Source organism: Dipodomys merriami, unplaced genomic scaffold (genome assembly GCF_024711535.1).
Source record: "Dipodomys merriami isolate MVZ:Mamm:240054 unplaced genomic scaffold, mDipMer1.0.p SCAF_71, whole genome shotgun sequence".
Classification (NCBI taxonomy): domain Eukaryota; kingdom Metazoa; phylum Chordata; class Mammalia; order Rodentia; family Heteromyidae; genus Dipodomys; species Dipodomys merriami.
The window spans coordinates 2,539,183-2,557,992 of record NW_027206302.1 but is presented as its reverse complement, the minus strand read 5'-3'; the positions used below and the strand labels follow the sequence as shown (position 1 = coordinate 2,557,992).

At 41.0% G+C, this 18,810-nt stretch overlaps 1 protein-coding gene across 1 annotated transcript in view; it reads left to right on the top strand.

The window, feature by feature from the left end:
- Csmd2 (CUB and Sushi multiple domains 2) overlaps positions 1-18,810 on the top strand; it is a 535,187-nt gene that overhangs the window by 375,415 nt on the left and 140,962 nt on the right. Inside the window, exons 23-25 of the mRNA XM_070008973.1 lie at positions 6,377-6,533; positions 8,793-8,984; positions 12,393-12,519. Of these exons, the coding sequence (XP_069865074.1) occupies positions 6,377-6,533; positions 8,793-8,984; positions 12,393-12,519 (476 nt within the window). The remainder of the gene's footprint in view (positions 1-6,376; positions 6,534-8,792; positions 8,985-12,392; positions 12,520-18,810) is intronic.

The window sequence follows — 18,810 nt, the reverse complement described above, 5'->3', positions numbered from 1 at the left end:
TGAAGAACAGAAATATTCTTTAAAAGCTACTAATTTGTATTTTCTTAACAGGATTTGAGAGAATATTATATTTATGGGACAAAAAATAGGCAATAATGAAAATAGAGCAATATGAGCTGAGGAAAGATGAATGGAGACAGAAAACATGATCACCCAATTAAAAAACTGGAATGGAGGCAATGAAGATAAGGTGGTAAACCACAGAAAAATGAAATCAGGTCATTATAGGATGCATTACAGAACTTCTCCCACATCTCATAAGGAAATGAAAAGGAGAATTCTTTTATATTAATAAAATGCACAATCAATCCATAATAAAACTTTATGTGCCAAGTAACATAGCATGAATAAATTAAATGTGAACTGCTAGAAATGTAAAAGAATTTAATAAAGTTACAGTCATCATAGAATATTTTAATATGTCTCTGTTAGTCTCTGACATATCACCTAGGTTAAAAATAAATAAGGATTTGAGTAGTTCAAATAATATAACACAACACAAAGAAAGTCAAAGAAAGGTACTTGTAAAAATAAAGGCAGGAAAGACTGCCAGGGGCCCTGGGGGAGGAGGCTATATCTGTTATTGACCAAAACATCAACTGGTGTTTTGAAAAATAACTATTATAATAGATAAAGCTGGTAGGACTGATCAAGAAATAAACAACAAATGTAGAATAATGGGGAATGAAAAATGCAGCATAGTCATGAATATAGTAGAGATTATTAAAATAAGAAATATGTACAAATAACAAGTTAAGACATCTGAGAGCTCAAATTCAATGGAAAATTTTATAGATTAAAAGAACATTCACATATTCCAGGCACAGTGGCTCAAGCCTACAATCTTAGCTGCTCAGGAGGCAGAGATTGAAGGATCTTGGTTTGAGGCCAGCCTAAACAAAAAATTTCCCCAAGACACCATCTGAACCAATGGATTGGCATGGTAGTACATGTCTGTTATCCCAGCCATGCGTAGAGCACAAATAGGAAGATCATAGACCAGGACCAGTCTGGACTTTCGTTTAAAACACTGTCTCAAAAAATAAACAATGCAGAAAGGTCTGGTGGTATGGCTTGAATGGTAGGAGTGCCTCCCTGACAAACAAGAGACCCTGACCTCAAACCTCAGCACCACAAAAAGTACTAATTAAAAATGAAAAGGAAATCTGAATAAACTGGGTCTTACGTTAAAAATTATAGTTCCACTATATATCTCTCAGAAGCCTCCGGCTTATACTATTTTACAAGTAAACTTTTAACAAAATTTCAAGGAACTGTTCATCTCTGCAGTAATCAAACCATTTCACAAAAGAATAAGTCGTGATCCTTCTCCCAAATCATGTATGTTGAAAGGTAGAATGGTGGTTTGCAGAAGCCAGAGGAAGAGAGATTGGGGAGGTAATGGATGTGGTACAAAGCCCTAGTCAGATAGGAGGAAAGAGCTCTTGTCTTTAGGATCTATTACACAACATGGTTAATATGGTAAGCAGTACAGAAATGGATCAAATATCTCAAAGTCACACTCCAAAAAAGCAGTGATGATTCAGGTGATGAATATGTTAATGTGTTTGATTTAATTTTCACCACTTTGTTTTTGTAAATCATAACATCACTTCATAGCCCATAAATATATGCAAAGATAGTTTGTCAATTTATCGTTTTAAAAACTTAAAAAAAAAACAGAAGCCAGAAACTATGAAGCCTGTCTTATGCTAACATACCTGAAAATCCAGGATCCAGTGTCAGATTGAATCTAGATAGGGGTTAGAGACAAAGCAACCAAACAGGCCCAATGCCAGGAACATAAGGATGTGTCAACAGAACAGATTCACAGTGTTATTTTCTAGACACTGCATGGGTCATAACTCTTCAAATATTGGCAATTTCATGTGACCCAATCTAATATTCTGTGAGCAGAAATAAATGCATGATCCCAAAATACCAAGTGAAAAAAATTCAATATCCATTCTTGATTTTTAAAAAGATCTTTAAAAAAGCCAAACCTTATTAATAGAGCCACATTTCTATCATATTTCCCAATGTGATAGAAAGTTTTTACCAAACACCTACAGTCTACATGGTACTGTAACAGCAAAACTTCCAGAAGATTTCCAGTCAATTCCAGAATACAGCCATCCCCAGTAATATTAGGCATTGTACCAATGATCCAACCCATTACAGTTATTCCCAAAAATGAAAAAGATAAAAACAAACCATGAAAATTAGAAAGGAATATGGAAAATTGCCTCATTTATTTAAAAAATACAAACAATTCAACTAATAAGCTATCAGGACCAATAAGACAATTCAGCAAAGCAGCTGGTGTTTCCTATAACCAATTAAAGCATGTAATCAGGAAGAGAAAAAAAAGTCTCATTCATAATAGAAATGAAAACTGTAAACCATCCAGAACTATGTTCCCCAACTTGTGTATAATCTTTACTGAGAAAATTATAAGACTTTATTTCGAAGACAATATAAAATAAATGTCGGGAAATGTCATGCTCATTGATGAACAGATAATAGGAGCCAGCAATACACGGAAGAAGAGAGAATTGTTGATAAACATGCAATTACTACAGCTCAACCTCAGAGGTAATCATGGGAATGCAAATTAGAATGAGGAACTATTCGGCCTCCATCAAACTGGAAAAAAAAAATCAGAATGCCAGAGAATACCAAGTGTTGGCGAGGATAAAAACGATGAAAACTGTCGTCCCTTGCTTTTGGGAGTGCCAATTAGTATCCTTGCTCGGAAAGCAACCTGACAATATCTAACAAAGTTGAACCTGCAGCCAGCTCCAGCTAGAGCTGCTCATCCCAGTGAAACTCAAAACACTTTTATGCAAAGAATGCTCAAGGCAATGGCGCCCGTGTTGTTTGTTACTGCATGTGAAAAGTTCTTCACTTTAGCATGCTCATTCGGAAACCAGCCACCTTGCTGATCTGTCTTGTTAAATGTACCGGATGGCCTGGACTTCCTTAGATTTCTCAGGGAGACATAACGCTGATAGCCATAGCCTGTGAAGAGATAAATATATATGAAGGCCCAAGTCCCAGTGCAAATTGTTAGGAATAAGAGCATGTGACTGAGAGACACAAATGACAGCTTGATTAAATGGAGCCAGACATCATGAATATGGATTGGAGGAGTTAATATCACACAGGTGCAGGTTTTTCCTCAAATCAATCCATACATTTAACATAACTCAATCCGAATGACAGGGAGATTTCTTTGGGGAGGTTTTGCTTTTTTTTTTAATTTCATAAAAACTTACTGAGTTTTATCTAGAAAAGTAAATGTGAGAAAATATATTCTTAAGCTAAAAACACAGGAGGTCTTTCACTATAGTGTAATTAAATATAAAGCTTTAGTCAATAAGGTAGTGTAAATCAGGCACAAGAATTCACAAATTAGACAAATACAATAGAATAGAAGGTTTTCAAATAAAACCAAGTTTATATGATGGTGCATGAATTATATCTGGGATTAAGATGGTTTAAATTTGGTGGTGGGTAAATATTTACCAACAAGATTTGGTTGGATAAACAATCAACCAAATGCAAAAATAAATTCTAGATGGAATTTACTTACAGGAAAACACTGATTTTCTTATTTATCATACACTTACCAAGTGCCTCTAATGAGCCAAGGAAAATCTGGATGTTGATGGGTCAATAATTATATTCTGGGTTGGGTTTATTTTATGATGGAAATTCCTACAACTATTTTTGGTTTTGAGTAGTGGGGGTGGGGAGGAGGGCAGGCTGGCTCGGTACTGCTGAGCCATACCTCCAGTCCTGTCCTTAATTGGATATTTTTAGGATAGGGTCTCTTTTCCTGCCTTGACATGTGCCTGAGATTGGATCTGTCTACATCTTTGACTTCCTATTGTCTCTGGGGTTGCAGACTCACACCTCCCTGTTCAGCTTTCCTCCATGGAGACAGAATTGCTCAGCCTTTTCTGCTGGGGTTAGACTGGTACCTTGATCCATCTAATCTCAGCCAACCCTGTATCTTGGGATGATAGTTGAATGAGTTAAGAGGTCTCACAAACTTTTCTGCCCAGGCTGGCCTCGAGCCAGGATCCTCTCATTCTTAACCTCTCAAGTAGCTAAGATGGCAGGGTGAGCCACCCATCCACCTCCTTATAGATACTTATTCCTTCTTTCCTTCCTTTCTTCCTTCCTTCCTTCAGTGCTGACACTGGGGCTTGAACTCAGGGCCTCCCATTTTCACTTGGCTTTTTCACTTAAGACAAGTGCTATACTATTGAAACGACACCTTTACTTCCAGATTTTTGCTGGCTAGTTTGAGATATGAGTCTTACAGACTTTCCTGTCCAGGCTGGCTTCAAATCACAATCTTCAGGTCTCAGCCTCTTGAGTACATAGGCTTACAGAGTTGAGCTACCAGTGTTACAGATATTTAAATGCTGTTGTGGAAAATGGCACTTAATGCCTTGAAAAATAAATTGATTATGCTTGAGTGAAAGTTGCTCTATTATATCTATAGCTCGATTGTGTTTTTGTAAAAATATATGAAATAAATCTATGTTAAAGAAATTCATAGAACAAAACCTGGGAAGACTGACATCTTAGTAGGATGAAGAGGGAGATCCTGTACCTATTATATTTTATTAATTAAAAATAGGTTCTTAACCGTATTTTCACAATAAAAAAATTAAAAATAAAAATAGATTCTTAATACCATCAATACTCAATGCGTGTTCAAATTTTCCATTATCTCATGAATGCCATACTTTTTTTAAAAAATTAGTTTATTTATTTAAATCAGGCTCCCAATAAAGTCCACACATGGGATTTTCTTGTCTCATGTTCTTGTGAACTAGAAGGTTTTCCCTTCATCTTTTTTCATCTTTCTCCCCATGTAATTTATTTGTTGAGAAAGTATGTCTACTTGTTCAGTGGAATTTTCCACATTCTGGATACCTAGTTTATTACTTCATATGTTCTTTCAGTTCTCTATTATTCTTATAGGATGGAAATTGTATCTAAAGGCTTGATCTGATCAGGTTCGATTTGTTTCGGAAGGTAATTCCATCACATTGATCTCTCTTCCATCAAGAAGGCTATGACTTTTGACTTTCCTTCTTATTATGATATAGTAACTGTTGACAACACCTTGAATCATTCATTTCAATGTATGTCTTTATGGTGAAATATACATATATATGTATGGATAACATATATATATATATATATATATATGGATGGATAACAATTGGGATACAATAATTGGTAAACTTCAAACTGGTGTGATCTCAAGATGGAACACTAGGATTCTGTCAGTCAACATAAAACAATAGCACACAGGATCTGGAAACAGATTGGAGGCTCTTAGAAACCCAAACAACTCTCTGTAATCTACAGCACTGTTAGCTTGAAGGATGGCTCCTTTTTCAAGGCTTTGCTTCATAAATAGTAGGACAGAAATATTGTTCCAATTTGCTGGCAGCTGGCACCACATTGTGTGCCATGCACAAATATTCATCACCCACCCATAGATCCCGTCTTTGATATTTACCAAAACACCAGGGGGTCTCTCACTCAATCACAAACTTCTGTTGTTATTTGTACAATTATCTCCAAAGGAGCAGCAACCTCAAAACCTGGGGAGTTCAGTTCATTATTCTGATGATTGTTGCCTTTGCTGGTGCTCAGAAGTTCAGAGGACAGATGGGAATCAGAGAGGCCAGATGCCTGTGCGATTCCACCCTTGGCAAGCCCAGCAGGCCCTAGCTGGATCCTTCATTACAAGGGAGAAAGGGACAGAGTCCTTCATTACAGGGGGTCGGGAAAGAAAATCTCCATGACATGCCAATCACTTTAACTCCATCCTTCCTGAGTCCCAGGGATCATATCCAGCAGAGTGGTCAAGACAGGCCACTGCCAACAGTTGGGTGAGGTCAAATGGGAGAATGACTGTCTCGTGCACTGGAAGGACAGAACTGTGTAGTTTAGCAATGCTGAGATGTTGAATGCTTTCAGACTGTCTGTCTGCGGAAACAGATGGCTTGGGAAGTCAGGCAGACCCATTGGGCCTTCCCTGGCTGACAAAGAGTAAGCTGATGGCATGTGGGAGAGGAGGGAACAGAAGCAGCCCTCCACTGGAAAGGTTAGAACAGCAACGAGTTCCCAAAGATGAGATTTGCATTAGATGGGTTGGGCACAGAGCTGACGACAACCAGAGGGACCAAGATAACTTCCACAGCTTGGCTTCACTGGGCTGTCTCTCCTGCATCTGAAAACAAACTGCCACTGGTGCTAAGAACTGGGGATGTGGGCTGCAGGGTGAGAATTACTTGACATACAGCCTTGCTGATGACACTGGATTGAGGTCCCCTGTTTCCAGGTCTACGATGGCAGCAACACTTCCGCCCGTCTGCTGGGGGTCTTCAGTCGCACTGAGATGTTGGGGGTGACTTTGAACAGCACATCAAGCAGCCTGTGGCTTGACTTCGTCACGGATGCTGAAAATACCAGTATGGGCTTTGAACTGCAGTTTTCCAGTAAGTTCACATCTGAAATCCCTAAAACAAGAAAATTGCCTATCCTGTTTCATTACTTCACTTATTAGTTTCTCTTTTTTCTGATACTTGATAATGACAATAACTGTCACTGCTTTATTTTTCACTTGAATGTTATCATTGCAGAGTATGTTCCCAAGTACAAACAGTTGACTACACAACAGTACATTTTGTTATGCCAGCAGTGGTGCATATATCTTGGCTTTTTTTTCAAATTTTTGTTGTAAAGGTGATGTACAGAGGGTTTACAGTTTTATAAGTCAGGTATTGAGTAAATTTTTTTTAACAGTATCATCCCCTCCCTCATTTTCTACCAGTTTTTCCCCTCCCAACCCCCTTTCCTTGTATAGTTCATTTCCAATATGGTATCCAGTGAATATCACTGCTGAATTAGTTTACCCTTTGTCCGATCATTTCTGTGCTTCCCTTTCCCTTCCCAAGTCAGATAAACTTACATAGAAATAAAAAAAACAGTGATAAAAGGGGAAAAAGAGAAAGAAAAAAAAGTACCACAAAAAGTAAAGTTAAAAACCTCTTGTTGTAGCTATTTCTATTTTAGTTTTCTGTACCCTTTGTCTTGTATATAAGTTTATCTGATCCATGGAAGGGAAAGAGAATCACAGAAACAGCAGGACAAAGGATGAAATAATGCAGCAATGATACTCACTAGACACTATGTTGGAAATGAACTTTACAACTTGTGGGGGAGGGGCTGGGAAGGTGGCTCAGTGGTAGAGTGCTTGCCTTGCATGCATGAGGCCCTGGGTTCGATTCCTCAGCACCACATAACCAAAAAGAAAAAAAGCCAGAAGTGGCGCTGTGGCTCAAGTGGTAGAGCGCTAGCCTTGAGCTGAAGAGCTGAGGGACAGCGCCCAGGCCCAGAGTTCAGGCCCCACGACCGGACCCAAAAAAAAAAAAACCAACATGCGGGGGAGGGGAAAGTGGGGGGGAAGTTGAGGAGGGGGAACAGTGTTCAAAAAGAAATGTACTCATTAACTTACTTAAGTAACTGTAGCCCCCTGTTCATCACCTTTACAATAAATAAAAAACAAACCTCTTGTTTCCATTTCTTTTAGTTCATTTCATAAGCAGCATTTTATATGATCATATGCACATAGCTATTGAGCCCTTGTGATCCTCTCCTAAGAATATCCTCCTTTGGTCTCACTATATGAATGTTTAGAGCCCTGTTTAATTTATCATAGTTTTATTAGTTTCTTTGTCCACTGGACACAAAGAGTGGACCCCATTAAAATCTAAGGAATGGATCAACAGAATTTGGTATGTGCATACAATTATTATTTGGCCATAAAGTAATATAATGCAGGCTTCGATAGAAGTGAGCCTCGAACATTCCACTGTCAGTCACAAAGGCCACACGCTATGTGATTCTGTTTTTAGGAACTCCCCCAGAGCAAGCAAATGGAATAGAGACAAAAGGCAAATGGGCTGAGAAAATGAGGGGAAAATGCAAATGAGCTCTTTCTGAGGTAACAAAAATGTCCTAGAACTGCCTAGCTGCCCATCCATGGTAGACAAGAGACATAGATGATGTTGCCTTTGCTGGTGCTCAGAAGTTCAGGGGACAGATGAATTTGGGTATATGAAATTATGTCACAGCGAATCTGGTGGGGTTAGAAGAGCCCAGTGGGTCCTCCAGTACCAGGCTGGCAGAAGATTTTGGTCTGTTGCAGAGGCAGCTCAGTGCAAGAGGATTAAGTAGATTCACATTTGAATTGCATTTCTATTAGCTGAAAATAGTGTGAGTTTGGAACAATTTATTTAACCTCTCTAGGTCAATGCTCTCAGTTGTAGACTGTCAATAATTATACCTACTTGTAAGATCCCTTTGAATAACAAATGAGAAGGAATATATGTGAAGTCCTATATTGTGAGAGATCCTGGAAGCTGTTTCTTCCTCCAGCTTTTTCAATACAGTATGGTTACACAGGGCAACATGGAGCTTTTGAATATATATTGAAAGTGGCTTGTCCATAGTACCCAATCCTGTCCCAATGTCTCAGCAAGCAGAATGGAAGGAACAGATACCACCAGCAAATTGCCACAATATCAACAAAATAAATTGAAGATCTTAAGTCTGAAAATCATTTGCTTAGAGAAACTGGAGAAGGAATGCTGGCCCAGGTCACTTAACCTGAGGATATGGGTTGGGATGAAGGGGAAGCTTAGCTTCTGCCAGCTTGGTTTCTGTTCACTCTTCCTCTCATCACTCTCCTCCAGGTTTTGAGCTCATCAAATGTGAAGACCCAGGAACCCCACAGTTTGGCTACAAGGTTCATGATGAAGGTCATTTTGCAGGAAGCTCTGTGTCTTTTAGCTGTGATCCTGGCTACAACCTCCGGGGCAGTGAAGAGCTGCTGTGTCTGAGTGGGGAACGAAGGACCTGGGACCGGCCACTGCCCACCTGTGTAGGTAGGATGCCTCTTGTTCTGCAAGAGACCCCCTAGGGTCTCCCCTGACTTAAGCTTCAGTCCTGGTCTCATTTTAAGGATATCCAGAGCCTGGGGCTATCGACTGGGACTGGATTCTTCTGTGAATGGACAGCATGGCTCAATGTCTCCCCAAACACACACCCTTCTCCACTTGCTCTCCCTCACACTCATTACACCTGTGGCAGTGGAGTCAAGCAGTAGCTTGCCACTGTCACACATTTAGCTAGTTGTTTCAAATGGTAACAAAGGCAGTGGAAAAGTGATAGGGGACTCTGTTTAAAAGAAAGAAGTTCCAGGAATTGCTATGACATCAATACTCAAAGAAATCTCCAGCTCACTCTGGTGCTCAGTTTCCCTATAGGTGAAATGGGCTTTGGTCTCCTCTTTGCGGGAGAAATGTTGGAAGAGTGAAATAAAGAATTAAAATCAAGCCCACTCTTGAAGAAGAATACAGTAATGAACCTTCTTAAGCCTACATCTGAAATGTGAACAGAGGGTCTCTGGAGGCCTGGTGCATACATCAGAGGACAGGATCTAGTGGCCCCAGCCAGAAGCACAAAATAGGCAAAACCATTCATACTGTTGGTCCTCCTCCCGGAGGACCCAGTTCCCATGGTACCACTCTGTTTCTCCAGCACCAGCCTTGACCTCCCTTCACCCCCAACACATACACACATCCTACAACCCACTCCAAAATGTCTGTGAGGCATTGGCTGCTCTTATAAGAAGAAAACATACGTAGGACAAACAAGTATATCCCATGTGCCAGAAATGATAATTGTGTATCTAGGCATATGGAAACAGAGAAAGAGAAAAAGAAGGAAGTCAGTAACCTGCCCTTGAAGAGCCCCTACTATAGCAAGAATGTATGAATCACCACAGCAAGTGATCACTATTATACAAGATGAGCATTGTCAATAGAGCTTTATGCAAGCTGGACACTGTCTCATGCCTGTAATCCTAGCTACCGAGGAGGCCGAGATTGGAGGATTGCAGATTGAAGCAAGCCCAGGTAGAAAAGTTCAGGAAACCCTTATCTCTAATTATGCAGCTAAAAGCCAGAAGTGAAGGTGTGGTTCAAGTGCCAGAGCATCAGTCTTGAGCAAAAAGAGCCAAACAAGAGCACTAGGCCCTGAGTTCAAGCCCAAGGACAGCATGCACACATACACACTGTCAGGGGTATGAGGAGGATTTGCATAAGAATTAGTATTTCACTTAAGATTGGAAGGATCACAAGGATTCACTCACAGGAGGGATGAAGAGGGGGGGAGGTAGATGAGGTGGGAAAGGTCAGTGGCTACCAATTGGTTCTATTCTCCAGGATGAATATATTTTAATTAGATTATCAACATGCCACGGGACAAAGGCTCAAAGACAAGATTTTGAGCCTTTGAAAATAGACCAAAGTAGTGGCCTGTGAGGAGCCTCTAAAGTCATCTTTTCCTTTTGTCCATGAGATAGGTCCAGTCTGTGGACATGTTTCTTCCCTTTCTCCCTCCATACCTGTTTAGTTTCCTTCATTCCTGGACCAAGCACAAGGAATTCACGGAAGAGAGCTTCCAGGCCCACCAGGGTGATAAACTCACAAACAGATAACAGTAAAATGAATAAGCTAGTAGGAAGAGCAGGCAAAGTGTATAGGGTGATGATATACTTATTTTCTTTGGATTTGCTGTAAGATTGATTTGGTTGGTAAGACTGGACTTGGAGAACCCACTCAAGCAAGGCTGAAAAGACCATTTATGCTTTAGGCCTTGATGGACTTCCCCACTGACACCCCTCGGGTCACTGCTTCTCGGGGACTGAAGCTATGTGTTTGGAGTGATATGAGCATATTTTCACACATGTCATGATGGGGGAGACGTAAGTGTGTTCTGGAGATGAGTAGACCCTGCGACCAAATCCAGCCAAACCCAGCAAACCAGGAAAAGTAACACTGCTGGTGAATCTTCTTCAAGCTGGTCTGTTCAGCCACTCCTGTCATTTGCCTGTCCTCAGATAAAGTGGTTCAGTGGAGAAAGAAACAGAATTTATGTCCCTAGGGACATGCCTCAGGAGGTACTGTCCTGTGTGAAACATACAAGGACAAGATTGGTATCCTGCTGCTGTCCCAGCTCCCCGCTCTATTCCTGGGGCCAGACAGGCTTTCTCCCAACTGTAGCTCTTTCTCTCCTCCATTCCCTACCATAAGCCCATTCATCCTGGCACATTATTATTCATTATTATTGTTGTTATTGTTGTTCTTACATTTCTACCAATCATATGAGGGTTCTACTTTGTCCACATCCTCTCCTGTACTTGCTATTTTGTTATATATGCATGCTTTCCCCTTATAGCCATCCTAGTGGGGGTAAGGTGGGATCTCATTGTGATTTTGATTTGCATTTCCCTAATGTCAAATGCTATTAAGCATCTTTTTACACATATATTGGCCATTCATATGTCTTCTTTGAAGAAATATCTATTCCCATCCCTTGCTTATTTTTTAATTGGATCCTTTTATTGTTGAGTAGAGAGGGTTTGGGTTATGTCCTGAATACAAGTTTCATCCAGGGACCTTTTTGTATTTTAATTTAATTTAATTTTTTTTCTGAAATTCAGAAAGTTGTACAAGGGAGTTACAATCTAATATGTCCATCTAAGTGTCCAGTGCTTCCTGTTCAGAACCAGCCTTTTCATCCTTGTCTCCCTAGGCTCATTTCTCATGCCCTACTTCATTTATCACATACATACATTGAGTATTTTTGCTGTATTTGTCCCCTTTCCTTTTTCATTCATCGGCCACACCACCATCCCCCTGCCGCTCCCCATACCTGCCCACCTTTACAATATCATTTCCGCTTCTCACATTTATTTTGCTAAACTATCTGTTAACTGTTCAAAAGATTTGCTCTTTGGCATTTTACTTCTGCATTTACTGTACTTCAGTCAACTAAATCATGTATATAAGCATATGCCCCTATCTGTGGTTATATGGGAAGTTGTATTTGGGATCTAATCTAAGATCCACATATGAATAAGAACATGCATTTTTCTTTCTTTCTGAGCCTGTCTTATCTCAGTCAACATGTTTTCCAGATCTACCCACACAGTTCACAGTAGTCAGCCCACATATCCCACAATGGATGAATCGATCAAAAAATGTGACATATATATGTTACATATATATCATTTCATATATATAATTACATGTATATCACACATGATATATACATATATCACATATATATGGTGAAATTGTATGCAACCAACAAGACTTTCTTATAAGCTGACTTAACCATCTGAAATGCTGGCAAAGGACTAGGGGCCACTAGCACAGAGGAGCCGCCAAGTGACCGCTAGGCACTGGGAGACCTAACCAAACTCACTCTTTTGGGCTTTCTTTCAGCTGAGTGTGGAGGAATACTGAGAGGAGAGCTATCGGGGCAAGTGTTGTCACCCGGCTACCCAGCTCCCTACGAACACAATCTCAACTGTATCTGGACCATAGAAGCAGACGCTGGCTGCACCATTGGGTAAGTGGCCATATCAGCAAAGTAAACATTGCCAATTGCCAAGGAAAACGATCATCAGCACCATTACCAGGTCCCCCTTAGCTAATGCCTGACCTTCACTTCCACCCTTTACCACCCTTGGAGGCCTTTGAATTCAACAGTAGCTTCCATGACCCCAGATGTGGGCTGGGTTCTGTGGAAAACTTGGATAGGCCCATTTCTCAAGGTAACATTCATGAGCCAGGGACATCACCACCTAGGTAAGCTGAGACCCAGTAAAGCAGCCAATGGCATGAGCTTGAAGCTGTTCAGCTAAGTTAGAATCCCAACCCTTGAATTTACTGTTGGTGGGACTTTGGGAAGGCCTTTATCCCCAATGAGTCTCATCATCTCCTTCTGGACAGTGTGGGTCTGAGTGAGATGTTGTATGTAATGAGTCCAGCACAACCCTTGGAACATAATGACAGTTCAAGAACTGTGTCATGCAGTTCCTGAGTGTCAGTAGGCTCAGTTAAAGTTCTATTCCCCCAGGCTGGTTGCTCCCTTTTCTCAAGTCAAATCCCTCACATCTAAAATGAGGACAAAACACTTGTTTGTTAAGCTGTAAAGAAAGTAAATAACAAAAGCCCAGTGGTATCTGCTGTCTCCCTCAAAGTATGTCTTCCCTTTCATACAAGGCCCTGAATAGTATGGATCCCTTACTGGAGTTCCAGAGTGCCTGGAAAGAAAGGAGTGCACTCCCCTTCACTTCTGGTGTGCAAGGGCCTATCTCATTGCATTTCACAATACCCAGCTGATGATAATTATAAATGGACATTATTGTTATCATTTTATACATCAGAAAACTTGCTGCCTAAAGACTGGGTGTTGAGTTGTGACTTGTCTGATGACATCGGGTGTTAAGAGCTGGTGGAGGTGGCAGTATGAGTGGGGATGTGAAAGGAGGATTGGATATGGAAACCGGAGATGAAGCAATCTGACTAGAGTGTGAGATACATGTGGATAAGGAAGAGATAAATAAATAAGACACAGCCAAAGAAAGTTCTTAAGAAGCATTGGTCCACCAGGAATTGGCATTGCAGAGAGCTCATGGGAAGAAAGCCATTAGAGGTGATCCAGGAATAAATTGCTGAGAGTTTAGAATGAAGGTGGAGTGAGCCAAGAAAAGAGTGGTGTTGTGGCTAGGAGAGATGCCTGACCTTGAAAGTTCTCAATGAAGAACTGGCTGAATAAGCACCGCCCAGTAGTTGCAAGACATGGACATTCCTGTGTTCATTAAGACTTATATCCAGTGAGTGTTTGCTATGTCCAAACTTTGGAGGTATACCCTGCACAAAATGAGGTCAGCCTTGCTCAGAAGGACTTTGAGTTGCTGGAGGACAAGTTAGTTAAATATCCGCTCTTGTCCTGCACACTGCTGCTGGGATGACCAACCACTATAAGCACACTAGATCCACTCACCTCTGAAGAGGACATGGTCCTCATAGAGTAAAAGCTGTACATCTTATCTGGCTCCCAAGGACACCATCATAGAGTAAAGGCTGAATGTCTTTTCTGGCTCCAGAAATGCCATAATTTTACCTACCACCCCAACATTGGTTGCCAGCATCTTTTTTCAGGGACATTCTGTTAAGGTCATGATGCCGGTGACACCATCCTCTTGGCCTAGTTATATGCCTTGGCTTCCCCTCTGCCCTGTGCCTGGAATCATCTCCCCCCTCCAAAGACTTAGGTTTAAAATTCCTCATTTCTCAAAGTCAAGTGCAAGTGTCAGCTTACCCACCAGGACTTCTTCCACTTCTTCCTAGGAGTCATTCCTCCTTCGTCCAACTCTCATTTCCTATGGTTTATAGTTCTTTAAGACCCAAGCCTTTTTCTCTTTATTTATACACCTGTCTCCCCTACTCTCCTAGACCAGTGGTCTGTGCCCAATTCTCTTTGCAATCTCCTTTGCAGTGAATGAAGTAGCTCTGTGACTACAGAGAGTGTTAGTCCCTCAGTGAAAACTGAATGAGCAATGATTTGAGCACATGGACTCTCACTTTACATTGTGCCTATGCAAAGCATAAAAGTTTGCCCACTTTCCTAAATTGGCATGCCATTCAATCATTCATGTCCTCAGATAGTAGATCTCTGTTAGTTTACTTCATGCTATTAAATAAGTGAAGAAGGTCCACTCACTGAACACAAAGAGATTACTGCCTACATGTACAGAACTTAAGGAAGAAAGAGAATGAGAAGACAGATGAGAAGACCAGAGAAGTCATATTGGAAAAGGTGACCATGTTGTTCTGAGGGATGGCCTTCTGGTCAAGGAGGAGGTTTGGGGGGAAGGGGAGGGGCTTCCCAACAAAAGAGGGTAGGCGCTATGGACTGCCTCAAGGAGCTGAACCATTGCCTGTGATATGGTGGATGTCACCAGCCATGGGACATGGAGCTGGTGGAGCAGGGGTGGCCGGAGCTGGGAGGGCCTAGGGACAGTGAGCTGCATCTGGCATCTCCTCGTTCTTTTTAACTCCTGCCAGTGTCATGGGTAATGGACTGAGTGGACCAGCATGGTGTGTGTTGGGTGTGTTGGGCGTGTTGGGTGAGCTGACCCAGAAGTGGCAATAGAGATGGAGACGAAGGGACTGACTCAGGAGACATGGAAGTGATCACATCAACTGAACCCACTTTCTTTAGCAAATATGTACATGGAGGTTCTCTTATCTGAAATAGATAGAAACGTTGAAAAAGGGTAGCCAAGCACGCACACCTGCCACCCAGACACGATGTTGCTAATATTGTTGGCATATGTGCCTCTCTCTTTGTACTTCCTTCATTTTTTCCTTCTTGGCTGAAACAGCAGTGAGTACATTGTTGGCATCAGTATACTTGATTGCTAATCCTTCAGCCAGCATCCTCCAAAGTGATGGGCAGAGCCCCATTAGCATCCCTAAGAGACACAGCAAGCAGCGTTTGTCCAGGAATTGAGGCTTCTTCTGGGCACAAAGAAGGCCTGAGAAATCAGTGGGCAGGAATGAAGATGTCTTTATTAATGAAAACAGCCAGCAAGGGGCAGGGGCACAAGAAGCTCAGATCAAAGCAAACACTACCCTCTCCAGCAGAGGGACGCAGGGAGCCATAGGCATGCTGTAAATGTATGTAAGGAGATGGGAGACAGAATGCAAAGGCAGCATCAGTCTTCTCTTGGGAGGCCCCTTGTAGCCACGGGAAGAGATCTGGCTGCATTAAGAGATCAGCATGGAGAGGCTTGAGATGCTTGTCCTTCCTAGTCCCCACCCAGCCTCCCACCCCACGCACATGTACACCTGTGTGCTGTGTCTGTGCAATCCTGTCTCTCATCCCTCACCTCTATTCCCTCCTTTCCCTCTTTCTGCTTTCTCTCCTGCCTTCTCTCTTTCCTCTCTTTCTCCTTTCCCCTCTTCTTATTTCTCCCTTCTCTTCTTGGTCCCTCTCTCCTCCTTCTCCCTCCCTCCTTTGTCTCCCTCTCCTTTCTCACCTTACTTTATTGAAACAACTAGCAGCAAAGTTAAGAAATTAATAATTATATGGACATGAAAAAGGCACTCTTGTGTTGAGTCCTTAGTTAGATTTTTTTTCTACTGGGACTATATTGGTAGAATTTTTCTGTACAAAACTAGATGCTCATTTTTGAAAATCCTAAATGCAGCAATAAAGAAGGTAAATAAGCCATAAACCCTAAGTTCCCACTATCTGTCTCTGTATCTTTACCCCTCCATACATAGCCATTGGTATGTATTTGTTCTATTGATATCTATTTTTAGGCATTTCTGTGGAAATATAGACCAAAAGCAAATTTAGTAAACACCGATTGTAAAACAAGACCATCTTGGTGACTGGCTTTTTGTTTTTCCACTTAGTCATACATCGTCGTCTTATTGTGTCAATGTATATAGATCTGCCTCATCCTGTCTGATAGCTGCAGAACTCTGTTAAGCACAGAGCTGTAATCGACTTAACTGCTCCTCTATTGATAAAGTGAATGTTTTTCACACTTTTACCCTATGGAACATCCTTGTTCATGCATCTTCAGATAACCAATGATGTCCTTAAGATACAGTCTTAGAAGGCAAATTTTGGCACATGTCCTCAAATTTCCCCCTAGATATTATAGCAAGACACACATCCACCCACACCCATGGGAAGGCTGGCTGCCCACACAGCAGTATTATGTGTGTGTGTGTGTGTGTGTGTGTGTGTGTGTGTGTGTGTGTGTCTAAAGCATACATATATATATATACATATATATATACATATATATGTATATATGTTATATATGCCTATATATAATATATATAACATATATACATGCCTATATGTAATGTATATATAACATTATATATGTCTATATATGTCTATATATCATGTTATATATACATTACATATATGCCTTGCCTTTCCATCTTTACTAACTTGATGGGCAATAGGACATTTAGAAGTCAGTGCTGTTTTCACTTTGTTGTACATTTTTCTTTTGAGTACTTTGTCTTTTTCGCCTGGTGTTCACCTGAGCTCATTTCTAAATAGCTCAACATCTCAATTTTAGATTTCTTTTAAATCCAAGAAGATCTAAGATTTTCTTTGTTTCAATAATGAAAGATTGGACTTTGGGCTCTGTACTTGCTGAGCAAGTGCTCTATCACTTGAGCCATGACTAGTATTACTGCTTTTAGTTTTTCAGATAAGTTCTCACAATTTTGCTGAGGGCTGCCCTTACACTGCATCTTCCTATTTCCACCTTCCAAGTATCTGGTATCACAAGCATGAGCCACCATGTACAGAGCCAAGTATTTTTTTTCATAGCTTAGAATGACAAGCATGTACCACTGCATCCAGCAGTGGATTAAGAAGGGTCTCAAGAAATTTTCTGCCCAAGCTGGTCTTGAACTATGCTCTCCTTGGTCTTAGTCTCCCAACAAAAAAGAACTTTTTAAAAAAATTACTAGGTGGTTGTATATTTTTCATGACCTTTTTCATCTTGCTGTAATTTTGTTCCTGTTTAACTATTTCAAATTTCCTTTTTGTTGGTCTTCTGTGTGTGTTTAAAAATATACAAAGAGTTTCTATATGCCTTCCTTCAAACAAGACATTATATATCTTACTGCTTCCTTTTATTTTTTACTCTCCTACTGTTGGGTGATGTATCTGGCTTTGTATTTTTTGTTTTCTTCTAGTGATTGATAATTTTCTTCCCAGTTATGTTCTGCTGCTGGTCTTGGATTTTCCTTAATTCTGTCTTCAACCATAATTATCTTGGTATGTGCCTCTTCCTTGTCTTAGAAATCTTGTTTTTGTTTTTATTTCAGAGGAAAAAGCCCTTTGTGTTTTCTGACTGATATGATAGTCTCCCTTTGTTTTTACTAGTGTATCTCCCTGCAACTCTCTGAGGATACTGTGTTGTTGTTTTTTCCAGTGCCACATGTTTGTCAACTACATATTGTAGTTGGGTCAGATTCTTTGTTTTGTGTGCTTTATTGTTCATTTAGAGGCAAATCAGAGCTAAGAGCTAGATTCAGATTCCAGGCTACCTATGAGTTGACTACAGAGTGTGGAAAGTTCTTTTGGGGCTGTTGACTCAGTTCTCATGTCTGTGCAATTGTGACTAAAGGCAGTGAATGTCATAAGGTCCCTGTGTGGATAAATGAGTTCACAGATATAAAGATGGTTGTTTGTGTTACACAGGCAGGGCATCACCTAAGCATAGCAGTCTATAAGTGCCCCCTAAAAGTCACAGGTAGGGGTTCTGTGCTGTGAGTGAGAGCAAGTATGCAAGATGAGAGGCGACATGTGGTAGCAGGCCAGCCCCTGAGACGATCCTTGGGGACATAGAAAGGAGATCACTTCCAGGACCCATGATCTGCCCAAACTAATTACTGCAGGTATCCAGGAGGACTTTTCACTCCAACAAGTTGTGCAGGGATAGCCCCTCTCAGGAGACTCCAAGAGAGACAATGAGTGGCTGAAGGAACCTGGTCATTACCCTCTTAAGTGTGAACCAGGCTGGAGAATAGGTCCTTCCTGGTGTGACTGGCAAAACCTTTCTCTGGGACCCGTGTGACCTCTATAGCCTTTGGTAGGTGCTCTGTCCTGAGGACCAAGAATGAGAGTAGAAAGTGAAAGAGCTCCATCAAATTCTAACAACTCATAGCAGGATCACAGCAGTGACACCACCCATGCCACCAAATCTCATATCAGTACCCAGTACAAAGAGAGCTCATCCTATAAGGTCAGGACCTCTGCTCTGTCTCCAATGCAGAGTCAAAGCTTTCCTGCTTATGACCAATGGTC